At 58.6% G+C, this 19,651-nt stretch overlaps 3 protein-coding genes across 5 annotated transcripts; 2 read left to right on the forward strand and 1 right to left on the reverse strand.

The window, feature by feature from the left end:
* The first annotated feature begins 738 nt into the window (after positions 1-738).
* On the forward strand, positions 739-5,610 carry LOC122185705 (cationic amino acid transporter 2-like). Of its 2 annotated transcripts, XM_042881747.1 has the most exons (12): positions 739-815; positions 1,348-1,717; positions 1,825-1,980; positions 2,113-2,278; positions 2,470-2,606; positions 2,712-2,934; positions 3,131-3,267; positions 3,578-3,680; positions 3,756-3,898; positions 4,142-4,308; positions 4,582-4,690; positions 4,855-5,610. In XM_042881747.1, exons 2-12 carry the CDS (start codon positions 1,348-1,350, stop codon positions 5,307-5,309), a joined length of 2,166 nt encoding a protein of 721 aa, XP_042737681.1. In that variant the 5' UTR covers positions 739-815; the 3' UTR covers positions 5,310-5,610. The 2 variants fall into 2 exon arrangements, with proteins under 2 accessions (XP_042737681.1, XP_042737682.1); XM_042881748.1 differs by lacking the exon at positions 4,855-5,610 and having other exon boundaries at positions 4,582-4,848.
* CCDC69 (coiled-coil domain containing 69) lies at positions 5,166-11,704 on the reverse strand. 2 transcript variants are annotated; one of them, XM_042881750.1, is made up of 10 exons: positions 11,612-11,704; positions 8,295-8,364; positions 7,810-7,955; positions 7,650-7,725; positions 7,442-7,515; positions 7,204-7,305; positions 6,599-6,718; positions 6,257-6,354; positions 5,959-6,153; positions 5,166-5,605 (listed from the first exon to the last, which is right to left on the reverse strand). In XM_042881750.1, the coding sequence occupies exons 1-9, from the start codon at positions 11,657-11,659 to the stop codon at positions 5,985-5,987; spliced, it is 903 nt and encodes a 300-aa protein (XP_042737684.1). In that variant the 5' UTR covers positions 11,660-11,704; the 3' UTR covers positions 5,166-5,605; positions 5,959-5,984. The 2 variants fall into 2 exon arrangements, with proteins under 2 accessions (XP_042737684.1, XP_042737683.1); XM_042881749.1 differs by having other exon boundaries at positions 5,166-6,153.
* A 3,682-nt stretch (positions 11,705-15,386) lies between these two features.
* Positions 15,387-19,086, forward strand: GM2A (GM2 ganglioside activator). Its single transcript, XM_042881559.1, has 4 exons — positions 15,387-15,591; positions 17,170-17,322; positions 17,605-17,787; positions 17,859-19,086. The coding sequence occupies exons 1-4, from the start codon at positions 15,475-15,477 to the stop codon at positions 18,012-18,014; spliced, it is 609 nt and encodes a 202-aa protein (XP_042737493.1). The 5' UTR covers positions 15,387-15,474; the 3' UTR covers positions 18,015-19,086.
* The last annotated feature ends 565 nt before the right edge of the window (positions 19,087-19,651 follow it).

Consider the following 19,651-nt stretch of genomic DNA (forward strand, 5'->3'; position numbering starts at 1 on the left):
CCGCAGCCTCTAACACTGATCCCAGGTGGGCTGTGACATGGCCCATGGCCAGCATGGGATTGGACTGTCTCACAGGGAACCACAGACACCCTATTGTCAGGAGCCACTCATGCTGCACCCTCTGCACTGTTGTTCCCCCCCAGGGCAATGTTCCCTGGGGAAGGCGTTGGTGGCTGGAGCCCTCACTCGTGAGGCTGCGTGGGTGACAAATGTGGCTTTGTTCAGCCTGTGCTGTGCTGCAGGACGATGGCCCCGCTCTCCTCCTGGTGCCACGCTGTGCTCAGTGCCCCAGAGGTGCTCAGGGGGTGCACTGGGGATGTGGGGCTCAGAGCATGTCTCTGTGCTCTGTGTGCTCTGTGTGCTCTGTGTACTTCCTTGCTTTGTCCCCTCCCTGCTGATGTCCCCTTCCAATGGAGACGTCACTGCCTGAGTGCAGCCCCTGGGCTCAGCACCCCCCAAATCTGGATGGGTGCTGCTGTTGCAGGAACCATGGAAAGGGAGAGGGAGGAAAGAGCTTTCCCCTTCCACCTGCCCCAGCAGCTTTGAAACAATGGAAACCCCTCACTAATGTCCCTGAGCCCATTAGCATTGTGTGCTCGTGTGTATGGTTTGGAAGGCATTATGGGAGAAATATTTCTGCATAGATTTCCCATTGTACTGCAGGAGCGGTGGTCAGCGGAGGGCAGGGGCGGTGGGCAGAGGGAGGATCAGGGTGTTCCCAAAGGGATTTAAGCCCAAGGGGTGAGCACAGATGCTGCTGGGGCTGCCTGAGGCTCACTTTGCAGCTGGAAAAGTTTTCCTAAAGGATTGCCAGGGTGAGTAGTTGGTCTTACCAGGAAGATGCTTTAGATTTTGATAACCTTCTGACTAAAACAAAATGATCAGGGAAAAGGGGTCTGAGTGGGACTGATGGTGTGCGACGGGGAAATGCAGCTGGGGATGGGATAGGAAGGCAGGCTGGATGTCTGGCTGAGATCCTGGCCCCTTGAAGAGAAGATTATGGGACCAAACTCTGTGCTGCACAGTGCAGCACCACGGGAATGTGAAGGCATGAGGTGCCCTTTGCTATGCTCCTGGGAGCTCCCAGGGGAAGAGATGCAGACCCCAGGACCAACCAGGGCACCAATGTCCACCAGTGTGGGGTTGCTGCAAGGCTGACATCCTTTTTGCTGACATTAGCAAGCCACGGAATCACTGTGCAGGCTCACGGTCCCCTGCCTGAGATGCGTTATGGTGTGGTTATGGTGCAGTGGGAGCATCCCTGTGGCAGCCAGTGGTCCCTCCTGGTGCCCTCTGAGGCCATCCCCCAATGCAGCATCCTCACACTATCTCTTTGCTGTCCTGCAGATGCCGTGTTGGGGCCGCCTGCTTTCCACCTGGATGCTGCTCTTCCGCAGGAAGACCCCGGGCAGCTCAGTGCCCTCCAGCCTCCGCCGCTGCCTTTCCCCCTCTGACCTGGTTGCACTGGGAGTGGGCAGCACGCTGGGGGCTGGTGTTTATGTGCTGGTGGGGGATGTGGCCAAGACCACCTCCGGCCCCAGTATCATTATTTCTTTCCTGATTGCAGCCATTGTGTCCATTTTATCTGGGTTGTGCTATGCTGAATTCGGGGCGCGCGTGCCCATGGCCGGCTCTGCTTATCTCTACTGCTATGTGACAGTGGGCGAGCTGTGGGCGTTCATTGCTGGGTGGAATCTGCTGCTGTCCTATGTCATCGGTATAGGGCACTTCTGACCCTTCCAGTGCTTGGTGGCCGTGGGTTTGCCTAGCTCCATTGGGGGCATCCCCAGCAGTGCCCGAGTCAGCACCATCACCTCTCCCCAGGTACCGCCAGCGTTGCTCGAGCCTGGAGTGCTACCTTTGATGAGCTCCTTGGCAAGAGGATGGGGAGTTTTTTGGATGCCCATGCCCCCATCCACTCAGCAGGGCTGGCGGAGCATCCCGATGTCCTTGCTGCATGCCTGGTAATGCTGCTGGCAGGTAGTGTGCTTACCCCACACCACCCTACTGCGCAGGAGGATCCCACAGCTGTCCTCCATTTCCACCATCCCCAGTGATGTCCACTGTGGTGTCACCCCAAGGGCACAGACAGCTTTGTGCTCTTCTCTCCAGGGCTGCTTTCCTTTGGAGTGAAGGAGTCCACCACAATCAACAAAGCTTTCACTGCCCTCAATGTGCTCGTCCTGCTCTTCATCACAGCCAGTGGCTTCATCAAGGGCGACCTGAGCAACTGGCAGCTGCAAGAAGAGGATCTGCTCTGGGCAGCCCATGGGGCTGGGTATGAGTGGCTCTGCTACCCAGTGCTGCCTTCATGGGGTGTGGATGGATGGGTGGCCCCCTAACGCTCTCTCCTAGGAAATCCCACTTTCCCCTTTATTTCTCCATGCTCTGTTGACAATATGCCTTAGAGCCAAAGTCCCATCCTGAGACCCCTTTATGCTGTCTGACTCTTCCTTTTCTTCCTCACAGGAACCAGTCCATGGCTGACAACAAAACTGGTGTCTTTGGGGTGGGAGGCTTCATGCCATATGGTTTCACTGGCACCTTGGCTGGAGCTGCAACCTGTTTCTATGCTTTTGTTGGGTTTGACTGCATTGCTACCACAGGTGAGCCAGGAGAGATGGAGTTTTGAATTCCACTATGGGGGTAAATCTTCTGCACCCATGCAGATGCTGCAGATCCACTCCCCAGCCTCACCTTGTCCTCCTCAGGGGAAGAAGTGAGGGACCCACAGAGATCCATCCCCATGGGCATCGTCCTTTCCCTCCTCATCTGCTTCCTGGCATACTTTGGAGTATCTGCTGCCCTCACCTTGATGATGCCCTACCACTTCCTGGACACCACCAGCCCCTTCCCAGTGGCTTTTGACTATGTTGGCTGGGGCAGTGCAAAGCACGCTGTGGCTGTGGGGTCCTTGTGTGCCCTCATCACCAGGTGAGCGGGGGTTCTGGTGTGCCCAGATGACCTGTGGACACCACACCTGTGATGCTGGCCCTTATCTGATGGTAAGGGAGGTGACAGCCATGCCAATGTGGTCTTGAAAAGGTCATAGATGGTACAGAAGAGTGGGAGCTCCCCTGAGTGCAGGGTGCTACTTCCCGAGTGCTGCCCTTTTCTCCCCTCTCTGCAGCCTCCTGGGCTCCATGTTCCCCATGCCAAGGATCCTGTATGCCATGGCTCGAGATGGGCTCCTCTTCAGTCCTCTGGCCAAAGTCAGCCACCGTCAGTGCCTGGTGGTGGCCACACTGGTGTCTGGAGCAGTGGCAGGTGGGCAAGTTACTGAGCTAGATGTTATCCACCAATGTTGTTCTCATTCAGAGCTCCTATATAGAGCCCCTATAGCCTGTCTATGAGTTGAGCAACATTTAAGGTTAAATTCATTGTGGGGGGAGCCAAGCAGAACCAGGAACCCTAAAGTGAGGAGCTGAGAAATTCCAACAGAGGGTCTCTTGGAGACTCAGCAGTGGGTGCTGAAGGCTGGTGCTGTGCCCAGGGGCTGAAGCATCACCAGCTTGAGCCCTGCTGCAGTGGTGACACAGGGAGAGCATGGCCCATGCTGTGCTCCTCATCCCTGCAGCTCTCCTGGCTCTCCTCCTTGACCTGAAGTCTCTGGTGGACACCATGTCCCTCGGCACGCTGCTGTCCTACTCACTGGTGGCTGGCTGTGTGCTTCTGCTCAGGTGTGGCTGCAGGGGCTGGGGGGGGGGGGGATGGGGGCACACAGCATCACTGCCTGATGTTGAACATCTGCTCAGGTACCGCCCTGAGCCCTGCACCCAGGATGTTCCCGTGAGGAAGGTCCCGGTGGCACGGTCCTGGTGGCAGGCTGTGCTGAGGCCACCCCCCCATCCCACCCCGCATTCCTACACCGTGGTGTCCTGGGCTCTGCTGGCCATCGGTACACGTGGGGGCTATTGGAGAGCTGCTGTGGGCGGACCCGTGGGGACGTGGCGGGGTGGGCTGGATCACGCCCTGCCGCACATGCTGAGCTCCCTCCTGCCCTCTCCTGGAGCCTCTCTCTCTTTCTGCTTTCCATGCTAAAAGCTACGCAGGCAGTCCCGAGCTGCCAGCTCCCACCCCGGCCCCTGTCCCTTGTCACCGCAGGGAGCTGCTCCTAAGGCACTGACCCGTATCCCCACAGCCGCGCTGCTCGGTGCCGTCGGTGGGCTTAGCGGTGCCGCGCTGCCCTGCCTGCATGCCCATGGGGCCGGCTGCGGGGCTGCCCTGGTTCTGCTGCTGCTGGGAATCTTGGTGGCCGCTCTGCTCGTCTGGAGGCAGCCCCAGAGCCGGGAGAGAGCATCCTTCATGGTGAGCAAAGCGGCCTCAGGGACCTTCCCTAGGGAAAGGGATCTAGGGGATGGAGCACCTGCAGCACCTCCTGCCCCAGTGTAGCACCTATCAGCCAAACCACCCCGTGAGCACCCACTTCCACAGCACGGGCTGGGTGGCAACACCCCTCAGAGCCCCATATCCCAGTGATGGGGTTGGGCTTCCCCTTGTCATAGCCACAGCACAAAGAGCCCAGGTAGGCTGCAGCTACCCCAAGGGGTCCAGGCTGACCCCATGACCTGACGGCTGTAGGTTCCCTGCCTGCCCTTCCTGCCACTGCTCAGCATCACCGCCAACAGCTGCCTGATGGCACAGCTCGGTGTGGCCGCATGGCTGCGGTACCTGCTCTGGATGGCCCTTGGTGAGCCCTGCACCTTGCTTTGCTCTGCTGGTGGGGAGTGGGTGGTGGAGAGATGCCTGCTTTACTAGGACAGGGCAGTGGGAGCATCCCATCCTCTAATCCATGGCCCAAAGAGTTTGGAGGAGAGGGCAGAGAGCCCCCCACTCTATTCTGCTCATTCCCAGGCTTCCTCATTTACTTTGGCTATGGGATCTGGCACAGTGCTGAGAACCACCAGCCCCGGGAGCTGCAGGAAGGCAGGGCTGGGGATGCAGCACCCATGTGCCTGGGGAGGGCTGGAGGGGATGGTCTGGTCCCCAACACCTGGCTTCATCCACCCTGTGCACAGGGAGCTGCTGTCCCTGAGCAGCCCCAACCCCCAGGGCAAACCCCTGCTAAAGGATCTTTGTTCAGAGAGGATAAAGCAGTCGAGCTTTTTTGCTGGTTTTGTTATTTTTCTGCCACCCCACCGGTCCCCAAAAACACTGACACTGGGTTCTCGAGGCTGCTGCTTCTCATAGTCTTGTCATTGTTACAGCCAGTAGCACGTTGGCCTGGTGCACAACTCATACACACACACAAACACACATACAGACACCCACACCCCGACCTACACAGCGCCAAGGAGGGGACAGACTGATGACAGCCTCTGGAGTGGTGACTGTTCCACGGCACTCATGTGTGCCCAGGGGAAAGTGCTGTGTGCATCCAGCCCATACCTGTGTCCATCTGTGTGCGGTGGCCCCACAGCCCTGTTGATGACCCCTGGCTTGGAGCAGGGGGATGTGACCTGCTGGCATCCTGTGGAAGGATGCTCTGCTCCCAGATGTGCATCTCTACCCAGCACTGGGAGAGAAGATGGGGCTGGTGGTGCTGGCTGATTGCAGCAGGGACAGGCAGGGCTCGGCTGTAGTGTGGCAGTGAGCAGGGTCATACCTGGGCGTGGGAAAGGTCCGTGGGAGCTGATGCTGGAGATGGAGGTGGCAGCAGGGAGCTCTGACTGCCCGCCCGCCCCAGGGAATGGGACCAGCACATCCCATGCCCACCCCACCTCCAGGCAGCACTGATGCTGGATATTCTCAGAGCCAAGCGCTAGGTCAGATCCAACCCCCATGCACATCTGTGTGTTCCAGCTGACCCCGCTCACCCCCAGAAAAGGGGTGTGGGGACGGCACAGCATGTCCCCCCCTGCAGCAGAGGCCGGGGAAAGGCAGGCGCAGGCGTCCTGGGAAGTGCTCCATTGCATAGGGCCGCCCCAAGGGCCAGTCCTGGAGAGTGGGGGCACTCACAGCCATGCTGCCCCCTGGGCTGTGCGCTACGTGGCAATGAGAGGCACGTCACTGGCGGCGATGGGGAAGGGGCAGCCATCTCCCCCGTTGAGCACGCGGTACAGCAGCTCCTCCTTCTCGTGGTGAGCCTGCTCCCGCAGCTTCGACTCCTTCTCCAGCGCCCCACGGATGGCCAGCAGCTCCTCTGACAGCTGCCTGTGGGCAAAGGGCAATGCTGTGGGATCCACGTCCCCACCACTGTCCCTTGTGCCTCCTCAGGTGCCAACCTCAGCCGTGAAGCTGATGGGTGTGTGCTTACCTTGTCATCACCAGGTGGTTCTGGGTGCGCACCTGCAGGTCCTCATTCTCTTGCTGCAAGGTCTTTACCTTCTCCTCCAGCAGAAGGTTTCTCTCTGCCTGCGAGGGGAACACCAGGGTGAGGAGGGGGCTGGGGAGCACCCACTTGTGTCCCCCAGTGCTGTGCTTAGTGGGAAGCCATCTCAATGGCACCTCCCTGCTCCAAGGGAGTAACCAGGCTCCATCCAGCTCCATTCAGCCACAGATACTGGCCAGTATTCAGGTGGGGAGAAGATGAGATGCATTCGGGTGAATATCAAGAGATAGAAAGAGCAAAACCCATTTGCACCCCCCTTGAACCCACCACACTCTCCAGGTTCAGCAGCTTCTTGTCCAGGCCGTGGATATGCTCATTCTTCATCTCAATGACAAAGTGCAGACTCTCCAGCTCCTGCTCCCAGAAGGGGCTGGGGCTCCCATGCTCCTAGGGGTACAGGGGAGGGGGGTCAGAACGGCAGCGGGGTTGGCACTTGGTGCTTCCACCTTGGCTTATTTGCCCATGTGTGACCCTGCTGGCATGGTGCTCGCAGCTGGGGTCCTTCATGCCACAGTGGGTTTGTACACTCAATGTGCCAAGATTTGCCCTTCACTTGTGTTCAAGAGACCCAAACAGCCCACACGCCTCCCAGGAATGGCATTTCACCCCTTCAGCTGTCCCAGTGCCCTCTGTGCATCCACTGCTGGGGTCCACCAGAGAAACTTTGTGCCAACCTCCCAGGGACAGGACACCTCCCTGACACCAATATGTGCCCTGGGCAGCCTGATCCAGTGGGTGGCAGCCTTTTCTTGGCAGGGGGTTGGAACTGGATTGGCTTTAAGGCCTCTTCCAACCCAAGTCATTCTATGATTCCATGGATATTTGCACCCTGGTTGTCCTTCATAGGCCACCAGCTGTGTGTATCCCAGCACCTCGATGTGCTTCTTGTAGTCCCTGCTCAGCAGTGATTCCTCCACCCGCTTCATCCTGTCCTGGAAAGACTGCAGCTGGGACTTCAGTGCGGCGATGGTCTCCTGGGCAGCAGGGGAAGAAGCAGGAGGCAGCTGGGATTTTTTTTCCAGCAGGGGCAGCCCCATAACAGCAGGACTGCACGGCATACTGGAGACCCCAGGATGGTCCTCCTAGGGCTGAGGATCTCCCCATGGGTACCTGTAAGGCTTCTTGGGATCTGTGGTGGGACTCTGCCAGCAGCAGCTTCTCCTGCTCGTGCACTCTTTGGAGCTCTGTAGGGGGAACAAGAGCTGAGTGTCACTGGCACAAGGACACCAGCGGTGGTATCCCCACGTCCCACAGCCCCACACGAGCTGGAAAGGCTGTGGGGAGCGGGTGGGGGTTGTGCTCTGCTCAGGGATCTCACCTTGCAGGGTCTCCTCATGCTCTCTCCTCAGGGCATCAAACTTCTCCTTCAGCTCCAGGTCCTTTCCCTTTTCCACCTGGAGATGACAGACCCTGAATGTCCCATAGGCTGTCCCTGCAGCCAAGCAGTGCACCCCGCAGCATCCTGATTCCTGACCCACCTGGGTGCTGACGCCTCGCTGTCCCTCATCCTCTGCCCCCCGGGCTCCTCGCAGCCTCTCCTCCTCCTCCTGTCCTTGGAGCAGTTTCACACCCTCCTCACCGTGCTCCTCCCCCGGCGCTGCCTGCTCCTTGCCGGCTCCATTGGCTGCAAAACAAACGGGGCTGAAACCGGGCACATCCCGCTGGTATCAGCCCCTCTGTGCTCTTCCACTGGACAAATCCCTCCTCCCAACACACTCAGTGCAAATTAGCACTAATGGGACGGCGTTAGCAGGCTGTGAAAGGAGGCAACCCAGTGCCTCCTGCCCTGGGGATGGCCGATCTGTCCAAGATGATGGGATGCCACTGGGATTTCATCGTCCCTTCCCGTGCTGGAGCTGGGGCATCACCCCGAGCTTCCATCAGCCTCGTGGGGACTGTTTTACTGCTTTCATAGCAGTACCCTGAGTGAGTGCATCGATGGAGACAGACATTTCCTTCTCACCGTTCTCTGTCCTCCGGGCGCTGAGCTCCTGGCCTGGCGCTCCCTGCTGTTGCTTGCCTTTTTGCTGCCTCTAGCCAAGAGAAACATGATATGCACAATAGGACGGGACAGCAAAACTTTTGTCTGAGTCCCTTTCACCCTCCTCCATCCCTACTTCCCTGGGGCGCACCGTGACCAAACACAAACCCCATTAGGGAGCCTGGCTGGAGAAAAAAGCAAAGCAAAGCAAACAGGCGCGGTGCTGCTCCGCTCCCTGGCTGCCCCTCTTTTGCAGCTGCAGGGAAGCGTGCTGCCAGAGAGAGAGCGGGGAACGCTGAGCCTCTGGGAAGCCCCGGCTGCGTCTGCCCTTCTATGGTGTTGGCGGAGGCAGCCGGGATTTGCCGTGTGCGGTGTGAATGCGGCATGCTGAGGTCGGGCTCTTCCCTGCCTGCAGCTCCGCTCCAGCCTCGAGCTGATCCTTCAGGGCATTGAGAATGGGAAATGGGGATTTAAGAGCCTGGCACGTCTGCCAAAGGGTTCCTTGTGCCTGAGACTCAGCTGCGGGAAGGGTGCAAAGTGGAAACAGCACAGCATGTTCTGTGCCTTGCATGGCTGCACAATGGCCATGGAGGCCTTGGGGGACACCTTCCAGAAGTAGGTCTCAGATGTAAGCCTGATGAAGGCAAGACTGTGAGAGGGCATGGCCATGGCACAGCCAAGGGGACGCAGCCCAGGGTGCTCAAAGCACCATGAAGGTGATGCCCAGGGACTGGCTGTGTGCAGACCATATCCCCAGCATGGCTCTGGGGCACTTTTCCCTCTCTCCTGTGCCCACGTTCAGTGCAATGGAGCCCCAGAGTCTCTTTGCTGCCCATCAAGTTGGATTTCAGGCAACTGCATCAGCTGCAAAATCATTGCCTGCGGTGAGCAGTGCGTCAGCCTCACCAGATCTGAATCCCTGCCCTAAGGCTGCAGGTGACAGCACCTCTGGGAGCAACTGGAAGAGTGTCTGCAGCTCAGTGAGCTCTTGAGTGCTCCTCTATCTTGGAGGAGAGCTTCACCACAAAACCAAAACCAAGTGGCTGAAAGCTAAACGCGTGTACAGCAGCCCCAGAGCTGCTCCAGCTGCAGCAGAGTTTGCATTGGGAGAACCACACAGAATGTCCTGCAGGTGCTGCTGTTCTGGTTCTGTGATGTTTCAGAACGAAGGCATTTGGAGAGGCATTCAGGTTTGGAGAAGCTCGTGCCAAAACCACCCTGTAGCTTAAAACAAAATTAAAACATGTATGTCTATACTCAAATTCTTACAACAAAATATTTCTCCTGGTGGAGCAGAACTGTTCAGGGTCAGTTCTGAGCAGCTTCCCCCTGAACCTGCAGCACCTCGAGGTGTGCATCCACACACCTGCAGGCAGCTGTGGGCCTCTGCCTCAGCTCTCAGTGCTTTTATGCACTGTGTTTTCTTCCTCTTTTCGTGCTTCACACGAGGCAACGAAACTACGCAACGTTGTGGTAAGTGAATGAAATCACACAGAGGCAGGAAACGAACATTCAAATCCCAGTTGGGCTGCTGGGTATTGCTTAGTGGCTGTGGAGAGGGGGGACGGGATTTGGCTGATGGCCCTAAAGCACCTCCCTGGGTCTCAGCAGATGCCCAGTGCAGAGTACATGGGACCTGCGTTCTGCTGCTCTCCTGCAGAGGTTGTTTCAGGGTGACTCTCACCCCTGTACAATCGGATCCGCCGCCGACAGCCCCATGTTTTGCATTCTGACCTTCCCCTGCCTCCTGCTGCTACATATAGTTCCTATATCTCCAAAACAAACTCACCCCAGCCCTGGAAAGCATCCAAGCCTCAGCCCTGATCTCTCTGAAAGGCATCCAACCAAGCAGTGAGTACACATGGAGGGGAAGGGGCCCCCAGAGCCAGGCTCCCACCTGCCCCCACTGCCTTAACACAGAATCACTGAATTGTAGGGTTATCAGCCACTGCTGCTGGGGAGGACGTGGCTGCCCAGCAGTGCCTCCCCTGGCTGCTGCTGCTCCCCAAGGTCACCTCTGCCATGGGGCTGGTCACATCCCCCTGTGGGGACCCCTCTGTCCTGGGGGTTTCTGGGGTTCCCCACCCCAAGAGATGTGCTTTAAAGGCACATCCATCAGCAGTGGGAGGGTGGAGGTCTCACACTGCGCACTGTGGTGCCCTGGGCAGGAGGACATGGCTGGCCGTGCTGTGTGCCTTCCTTTACCTCTTTTGGCCATAAAGGGGATTTTCGGTGCTGCTTTCGGGATGAAAGCACCTGAGTCATAGCAGCGGGGACGTTGTGCGTGGTGCAAACTGCAGCAAGCCGAGCGGATGAACAGAAGAGTTAGAGAGCGGGCGCAGGAAGGGAGGTGTCTGCAGGCTGAAATTTCCGCATTTCGGTACACGTGTGCCTCTCAGCACCTGGAACCGTGGGGGCTGTGGGTTCTCCCTGCCCCGTGCCCCCTTCCTGCAAGCTCTCAGCGTCATCAACCGGCCCAGAAGCATCTGGTCTCATGACACAGAGAAGAACGTTTTTTTCCATGATACAGAGAAGCAGCCAAGCTCTCGAGTGCTGTAAATAAGACACTTGCTGGCTGCGGGGCCGTGCCTGCTCCCCCCACACATCCTGCAGTGTTTCAGCTGTGGGTTCCCACTGCCCTCCTGCACAGGGCCATGGGGGCACTGCGGGGCTGTGCCAACTTCCTTGCTGCCCATCCAGCACCCATCGACAGCAGCACGCAGCACATCCAACTCACAAACAGCCCTGAGGCCAACGGCGGGGGGTAAAGGAGCGTGAGCGTGGCAAAAAGAAAAGAGTGATGATGTCTGGGGTTTAACTTGCAGAAGACCTCACCCGTGCACTGGAGGACTCAGCATTTCCCTGCAAGAGTGTAACTTTGGGCAGGATGGGTACATTGGGAACAAGGGTGGGGAGGGAGGGAACCACTCCTGGAACGTGGGGGGATGCTATGGGAGAACGGCAAGCAACAAGCTGGGGATGAACCCTGTGTGGAATAAGCACTTCTAATACCATTACCCCGATGCTGCACCCCCTCGGTATGAGCTTCCACGTGCTGTGGGGCTTCTCCCCCACGCGGGTGCAGCAGGGCAGGTAGCTGCTCCGGGACCTCAACAGCACAGCAAAGTGGGGCTCCCCGCCACCCTCACCCCACAGCAAACCCCAACTCCGCGCAAATCCCAGCCCCGCGCGAACTCCCAGCCCCTACCCGAACCGCACCTCCACGCCAGCTCCCACCTCCCTCAAGCCCTCACCCCACGCACCCCCAGCCCTGCTCCCGGCGGACCCGGCTCCACTACCTTGCCGCCGGCGGGGCAGCAGCGCAGGGCGCTGCCGGAGCCGCCCATGGAAACCCGGAGGCGCTCAGGCTCGGGGCGCGGGGCGCGCCGTCATCCCCCGACGGACGGGCGGCGGCTTCCGCGGAGAGCGGCGGCACCGGAGGGGACGGGACGGGTCGGGCCGGGACGAGCCGCCCCAGCTGGGAAGGCAGAAGAGGGAAAAAAATAAAATAAAATAATTAATAAAGTCCCGAATCGCCGTGGCTGCTCGCAGGCGGCGCCGGGAGAGGGTGCTCTGCACCCCCAGCAGCGGGCAGCCCCCCCCCCCCCCCCCCCCCCCCCCCCCCGTGCCCCCCCCCCGGGGGGGCCCCGGGGGCCACCGGGGAGGGACGCCCCCCCGGAACCCCCCCCCCCCGCCCCCCCACCGTGTGCTCGGAGTGCTCCGACGTGGGGGGGGACCCTGAGCGAGGCTAGGGTGCGGCAGGAGCTGAGGGGGGAAGCCCTGAGGAAGAGATGTGTTGGGGTTAGGATTAGCGCTTACTGTGGGGTACCTGGGGGGAGGTGCTGGTTTGGGAGAGGTTTTGTTCTGCTCCGGGGGGGCTGTGTTGTCAGTGTTGTCTGCAGTGCCTTGGGGGGGCCGTGTCCTGCTCACCCCCTCCTCAGCACCCCAAATGCCCCCTGCGTTGGGGGCGGGGTGCCATGATTCAAGCAGGAAATCTTGTGGTTTGGGAATGGGCTCCGATCAGGAGGGGTTGGAGTGTCCTGTCTCAGAACTGCTGCCAAAGAGGGCAGGTTCCTCTGCACTTTTTTGGTTGTGATGATTTTATTAAAAAGGCTTTAAAATAAATAGAAAGGAAATGGAGAGGGAAGAGGAAAGGGAAAGGGGAAACGGAGTGGGAAAGGGAAAATAAAAGGGAAAGGAAAGAAAAAGAAAAAATAGAAAGGGAAAAGAAGAAAAAGAAAAAGAAAAGTCCAGATCCATTATACCCAGCACTGCTGAGATAAACGTCCCAACCCCATCACAAGGCAGTGTCTGTATGGAAACACTGCCAGTTTTTGTCAACAAGTTTCTATTCTGACATTGTCCACACAGCCCCTGGGAGCCGTCCCAGCACAGGAGGTGACGGAGGTGCTGGAGATGCTGGAGGTGCTGGGGGTGCTGGAGGTGCTGGGGGTGCTGGAGGTGCTCCGTCCCTGCGCTGCCAGGCGGTGTTCCTGGTAACCCTGCCTGGTGGGAACACCTCTCTTCCAAGTGGGGTTGTGAAATGTCACTGGGATCAGAGGGTGGGGACCAGTGGGACCAGATGCCGCGTCCTCCATGGGTAGATGCTACTTCACCTGGGTGAAGTTTGTGAGTCAGAGCTGCTTCCTGGCATTGGTCCTATGGTTGGAACCACCGGGAGCGTCCCTGCTCTTATCTCCCCACAGCAACGCACGGGGCAGGTCTCCATCCCCATGGAGAGCACTTATTTGGCAGGCCGAGCAGATTGCAGCTGGGATAAAAGGCTGTGAGGAGCCTGTCTCCACCTCTCTGGGGTTAGTTAAAAATCCTGGCCCAGATTTCGGAGGGGAGCACAAAAGGATTGGGTGTATTTTTGGGCTGAAGTTGCATTGCTGGAACAGAGGGAGCTGTGCACACAGCTGAGTGTCCAGCTGGCATCGTGCCTTGCACGCATGCTGTTGAGAGCTTGGAGTGCAGACAGGTTGTGCTGAGGTGTCCCTGTGCTGCAGAGCTTGGCTGTAGATGGGGCTTCTCTTGGTTGTGGAAGCATTGCAGGAGATGTGGGAGCAGAGCTGGGGCTTGGGAAGGGGCCCATGCATTGGGACTGGCCCAAGCACCCTGTTTCTGTAGCCCCTGTATGACCTTGCACTTAGTGTTGGGGCCATCCCAAAGCTCCCTGACTTCAACTTCATGTTTAGCAATTTCTCCATTTCTCCAACCTTTCCTGTGTGGGCTGCATGGGATGATGTCCCTGCTGGAGGTTTCCCTGTCAGCCTCGCTGCGTCTGCCCCTCTCCTCAGCCCCTAAGCATGATTTGCTCCCTTTGTTCTGGAGTTGGTCCCAACGCCTTTCTACCACTGAACACCTTTCCAGCTGGGCTCTGGGTGCTGGCAGGACAGAGACAATGCCATGTCTCCCTGCTGAATGCAGATGGCCTTCAAAGATCTTTCTGACTCCGAAGGTTCTGTGATTTCTATGAGTGGATGTCCCCAGGAATGGCAGCACCTGGGGATATCTCAAGGGCTTTGCCTGGAAAGGTGAACCTGGGAAGGTTTGTCTGACACTCAGGTGAATTCCTGTAGGCAGGGCGCCTGCTGACCCTTTGCAGAGTTAATCTGTACCAATGGTACTTCCAAATGTTTGCCAAAGCTGATTGATAAGAGAAGCACTTACGCAAGCTGCCCTGGCTCTCTCTCCAGCCCCAGCTGTGGTGGGGTGGGTGCAGGGGTGCCAGCATAGGATTTTGCATCTGGAGCCCTGGTGAGGTTTGTGGTTGCGCCCTTTGGCCCCCATGCTTTGCTGCTGTAAACAAGCCATGAAGTCACCATCCCTGCTGCCCATCAGTCAGCTGCTTCCTTTCTATGCAAATCAAAGATGTTTGGCCAGAACTGTGCAGACCTCGTGACTCTCAGGTGGGAGAGCTCTGCAGCTCTGTCTGAGATGGGGCCCTGAAAGCATCTCCTTCTGAGTGGATCTGGGTCACACCTGCTGCTGCCCTGGGGAAAAAAGCAGTGATTCCACAGCATTCCTGTACCAGAGAGATGTGCTTAACCTGCCATTAGAACATTTTCTTCTCTTTTTGTTGTTGTTGTTCTTGTTTCACATAGAAAAACAAAGTGGGGAAAGGATGGGGATGGAGGACAAAATCTTCTCCTGCCGTGGAGATTAAGGGATAGGGGCAGAGGCTCGAGCACAGCAGTGCCCACACCTCTCCCCATGTATCCCCATCCCTGTTGTGCTCAGGGGCCCCACAGTGAAAACCAATCCTGGGGATAACTTCCCCCCTCTTCCAAGGAGGAGGAGGGCAGGCAGGAATGGGGCTATTTATTCCCAGCCCTTAAGCCAGAGCGGGGAGGATCAGTGACAGTTGTCGTTGATGGTGGGAGCAGCATCCATCCATCCATCCATCCCTGCACGCTCCCTGCGTGCTGCCAGCCGGCCGCGCTGCTAAATAAGGATGGAAAGCTAAAAATAGAGCCCAGCAGGGGCTGGGATGAGCCCAGGGCTGGGAGGTCAGAGGGTGTCTGCATAAGGCGGGGGGAAACGGCTGAGAGCGGCCTCATTCACATCCCCCCTGCCCACCCCTGGTCCCACTGCCAATGGGGGGAGGCAGAACAGCTGGGGAGCGGCACCCGGAGGGGGAGGAGTAGGATGGGGGGGAGCGGGGGGGGGGGGCAGGGGGTTTAAACGCTGAAATGACGGGCAGGGGGCGGTGGGTGGTTAACTCTCCAGCTGCGTGCCCCCACCCCACTGCAGCACGCACGGCATCGGGTTCTGACAGCTCCACTGCCGGGGATTTGGGGGCTGCGCCGTGCGGGGTGGGAGCGGCCCCAGCGCACGGCTGTGGGTTTGGGGTCGGGGGGAGCTGAATGCCCCCCTCCCCAGTGCTGCCTGGGAACCCCTTCCCGTCCCAGCATCCCCGCGCTCCAGTCCTGTTCTTTGCAAAATAAAGGAATACCCAAAACCAACCCACGCAAAGGAGGAATTAAAAAAAAAAAAAGAGGAGGGCAGGACAGTGTGTGAGCGCAAGGGCGGAGGGAGGGGAATCAGGAGATGGGCCGGGCGAGCAGATAAGTAGAGGGTAACCCAGCGCCGCGCTGCCAGACGCTCTGCTTTCCTTCTCGCTCTCCTCCCGCGTTGCCCCCCGTTTGCTCCCCGGACGATGCTGTTGGCAGGGCTGTTCCTGGCGCTCTGCGCTCTGTCGCCGTGCCCGGCGGTGCTCGGCGCTGCGCGGCCGCAGCTGCTGGTGGAGAGGAGCGGCTCCTGGATGCTGCGGAGGGTGAGAGGAACCGGCCCTGCCTCGCTGCTTCGGGGAGAGGGGACGTGAGGGGGAGCGAGGGGGGCTGCGGGGTGAAGAGGGAGCCCACAAATACCTCCACGCCTTGGGGACAGGGCTGTAGCTTCGGGCTCGGCCTCAGCCCGTCTCCCAGCAGAGAGGAATGTCAGTGTGGCGGCATCCCTTCGGCCGGAGCCCGGCGGCCTCCTCTCGCTCGGCTCCATCCCTCCCCTCTGTGCGCCTTCCCGGTGCGCAGCCCTGGTTCCCACACACAGAACCGACGCGCAGAGGGAAACGCTCAGGCGGCTTTGGGGAACCTTTGCGTGACTTTCACGTGATGTGGAGGGAAAGATCTCCTTTTTGTTTTCCTGAGAAGCCGATGTTGCTTGGGGAGAGGGTCAGCAGGTTGTGTGGGGTGCTGAGAAGCAGCAGGAGAGGCTGTGCACAGCCGCATGCACCCACGTTGCACCGTTCCCCTCCCGTGGAGCCTCTCTGCCTGCAGACCCGCGGGTGGGGAGGAGCAGGGGCTCAGGGCTCTTGCAAAAGTCGGGATGTGCTGCTGCCCCATGTCCTGGCTTGCCCTGCACACAGGCTGTGTGGGCAGCGGTGCAGCTGTGGCAGCAGATACACAGCGGGGCACATGGCCTCACCAGGACACACAGCCTCAGAAAGTCACACAGCCCCACCAGGACATACAGCCACCACCAGTTCCAGGGCAGCCACAGCCAAGCTTGCTCAGGGTGCACAGCCCAGGCATCCTCCCACTTCAGCCCCAGCTGATCTTCCCTCTGTGGTTTCTGTACCCTCTCTGCTCTACTGGCTCTCCCAGTCCTGGAAGCTGGGACTGCCCAAGGTGCAGCCAGTGGGGCAGGAGCTGCTGGCACTGCTGGCACTGAGCACCACCTCCCTCCACACTTTGCACTCCGAGCCCCCAGCTGACCGAGGTGCTCAGCAGGGCATGCAGGCTGCGTCCCCCTCCTTAGTGACATCCCATGGGTTTCCATTACCCCACAGGACTTGCCCAGGCTCCTTTGGCCGCTCACCGAACTGGCTCAGCATCAGAGCCACAAGGTGTCTGGAGGAGCAGTGAGCAGCAGGATGAGTCAGGCCCGGCAGCCTTCCTTGAGCACCAGAGAGTATGGGAATATTAAACCCCATTTGAAGTGCAAAGTGTGAATCAATTCCCAGGACAGAGCTCGCCTGGGGGCTGCTCCAACCCCAGCACCCTGAGAGTGTGCAGCTCCTGCTGCTTTTGCTTTCACAGCTCCTGCTCTGTGACTGGAGCTGGCGTGAAAAATAATGTTCACCTTCTTTGCATGCAAAGTGTTTCCAGGCTGGGGTGGAAATCACAGCCTGGAAACACTGTTTTGGAGAAAATGAGCACAAAAGGGGGTTGTTATAATTGCTTGCTGATGGAGAGTTCCTGAAATGTCCTGAGGCTCACGGAGTTGGAAGTTTGAGAAGCATAGAGGGTAAATGTCACTGGATTTTTTGGAATGGATGAAGGTCATCTACTGTTTGTGATGAGCCCCTCCAGAAATCCAGGGCAAAGTTTAGGATCTGCCTTTCCTGGTGCTGCAGGCTGATGGCTTTTCCTGGGAGGACTGTGGTAACGGGCAGGATCCCGTCGTAATCCAGAGCCTCTCGGTGTCACCCGACCCCGTCAGCATCCCAGGGACCCTGAGCATCAGCGCGGCCGTGAGCAGCAGCGTGGCCATTACCTCCCCCCTGAAGGTGGGTATGGGATCGAGGGAGGGCAGCAAGCTTCACAACCCCCCAGGAGCTGGGAAATGCCCGGGGGTGGTATGGGAACAGCGGTCCTTGGGGACGTCAGGGGCACAGTGCCCCCTCCCGGCCAGATGTATGGGGCAGTGAGAAGGGGGAAATTTGCTCAGGGGGTCCGGATGGAGAAAGAGGAACCAATGGGATGAGAGAAACTGAAAGCAGAATTAGGGCACCCCTACGTTCCGTAGGTCAGGAGGGGAAGGGCTGGGTGCGCACTGCCCTTTCTTACAGGTGGTGCTGGTGGTGGAGAAGGCCTTGGGTGATCTCTGGATCCAACTGCCCTGCGTCGACCAGCTGGGCAGCTGCACCTATGATGATGTGTGCACCATCCTCGACGACCTCATCCCACCTGGCACGTCCTGCCCGGAGCCGCTGCTCACCTACGGCATCCCCTGCCACTGCCCCTTCAAGGCGGTACGTCCCACAACCAGGTGCCCTCGGTGCTGTAGGCTCCATGTTGACTCACGCAGCCCCTCTCTCTGCAGGGCTCCTACTCACTGCCCACCAGTGACTTCACCCTGCCTGAAATCGAGCTGCCCTCCTGGTTGACCAACGGCAACTACCGCGTGCAGGCGGTGGTCAGCAACAATGAGGAGGAACTCGCCTGTATCAAGCTGGGCTTCTCCCTAAAGTCCCAGTGAGGGGCTGGGGGCATCTCTTCTCTCCCCGCTGCCTTTTTAATTCATCTCATCCCATCCTATTCCAACCCAACCCGTCCATCCCATCCTCATCCCTTCTCCATCCCATCCCGTGTCCATCCCGCATCTGCTGCCCTGTCTGTCCATGCGCCTCTACCACCCTGTCCCTCCGTGTGGCCCCAAACTGACATTTGAAGCAGAAGGAGAGGAAAGCTTTGGGTGGGCTCAGGAGCTCTGCCCAGCCCCGTACCTGCAGGGTCAGAGACTCTGCTGCCAGGAGGAGGTCCCCTGTTGTACCCACATGGTAAATCTTCTCCTGCCAAACATAGAAGGTCCCCCCTCGCTGTCCCTCTGTCCCCAGCCTCACCACCAGTGTCCCCAGCCTGGAAGGGGTGGCTTTGGAGCCTACCCCCAGCCTTTTGGGGTAACAATTTTTTATTCTCTTACCTTTTTTTTTTTTTTTTTTAATTTTCTTAATCCCATTAAGGGAGTTTCAAACAAAAACATTCCAGGGAAAAGCAATATTTCTTGAAGGTGGAAAGGAAGGAATACGTGGAGAAAGCAGGGGCTGGAGGAGGGCAGGGTGAGCTGTGCAGGTGTCCACACCCACCTGTACTGATGTATAGATGCAGGTCCCCCTCATCTCATGTTGCCCACTGAGCTGGGGCAGGGTGCTGCACTCCAGCACAGGACCAGCAGCCCAGGTCCTATCTGTGGACCCCTCAGCTTGGCTGACACCAGTGTGACCACCCCCCCATGCCTGTATCAGCTCTGGAGGTGCAAGAGGCCCATCACCACCACCTCATTGATCACTTCTACCCAACACCTTGTAGGGTTGCTCTTCCTCCCAGCGCTGTGTGTGCCTTAATTCCAGCATGGAGCAGTGGGAAGTACTTTGCTTGCAGCTGTTCTCCCCGTGCTCTGTGCCCTGAGCTCTCCCCATCTCACTCTGTTGCAGCGTGGGGTCATTCTGCTTGGAGAAGAGCTCACCCTCCCACCCTGCTTCCCTGCTCACAGCCCGTGCCCAATGGCACCCTCCTTTCAGGCGGGTTCTTAATAAATCTTTCTGCCACAATGTGGAGCTGGTGCTTTGTGGTGCTGGGGGGGGCAGAGGCTGGGATGAACTGGAGGTGGTGTGGGTATGAGTGCTGCGTGGGGGCAATGGTATTGGGTGCTGTAGACTGACCAGGAGGCCAACTGCTGTGCTAGGGTGGCACTGAGGGGAGGCATGCTGGAGGGACGCAGTGGTGGGACTTACTGGTGGGATGTACTGGAGGGATATACTGGTAGGACTTGCTTGTTCAGTGTGTTGGTGGGGCCCTGGTGGGGCATACTAGTAGGACACGGTGGTGGGACACGCTGGCAGGACATACTGGTGGGACATGTTAGTGAGACAGGCTGGTGGAACCATACTAATAGGACTTGCTTGTGGGAAACACTGTTGGAACACACCAGTGGGACATGTTGGAGAGGTACACGTGAGGCATGTTGCAGGGGCACTCTGGCAGGGCACAGTGGTGGGATACACTGGTGGGGCACACTGGTGAGCCATACTGGTGGGACGCACCGGTGGGACACGTTGAGTGATACGCTGGTGGGCCATACTGGTGGGACGCGCTGCAGTGACACGCTGCTCACGC

The sequence above is a fragment of the Lagopus leucura genome, unplaced genomic scaffold, assembly GCF_019238085.1.
Source record: "Lagopus leucura isolate 7727_CA_CO unplaced genomic scaffold, USGS_WTPT01 Super-Scaffold_100030, whole genome shotgun sequence".
NCBI classification, from domain to species: Eukaryota; Metazoa; Chordata; class Aves; order Galliformes; family Phasianidae; genus Lagopus; species Lagopus leucura.

Coding starts and splice junctions, on each gene's coding strand:
- CCDC69 (XM_042881750.1), bottom strand. CDS start 11,659: ATGGGCGGCTCCGGCAGCGCCCTGCGCTGCTGCCCCGCCGGCGGCAAG. Junction 7,516..7,649: donor GCATGAGGAGACCCTGCAAG/GTGAGATCCCTG, acceptor TTCCCCCTACAG/AGCTCCAAAGAGTGCACGAG. Junction 6,154..6,256: donor AACCACCTGGTGATGACAAG/GTAAGCACACAC, acceptor CTTTGCCCACAG/GCAGCTGTCAGAGGAGCTGC.
- GM2A (XM_042881559.1), top strand. CDS start 15,475: ATGCTGTTGGCAGGGCTGTTCCTGGCGCTCTGCGCTCTGTCGCCGTGC. Junction 17,323..17,604: donor CCATTACCTCCCCCCTGAAG/GTGGGTATGGGA, acceptor CCTTTCTTACAG/GTGGTGCTGGTGGTGGAGAA. Junction 17,788..17,858: donor GCCACTGCCCCTTCAAGGCG/GTACGTCCCACA, acceptor CTCTCTCTGCAG/GGCTCCTACTCACTGCCCAC.
- LOC122185705 (XM_042881747.1), top strand. CDS start 1,348: ATGCCGTGTTGGGGCCGCCTGCTTTCCACCTGGATGCTGCTCTTCCGC. Junction 2,935..3,130: donor TTGTGTGCCCTCATCACCAG/GTGAGCGGGGGT, acceptor CCCTCTCTGCAG/CCTCCTGGGCTCCATGTTCC. Junction 3,899..4,141: donor CTGGGCTCTGCTGGCCATCG/GTACACGTGGGG, acceptor GTATCCCCACAG/CCGCGCTGCTCGGTGCCGTC.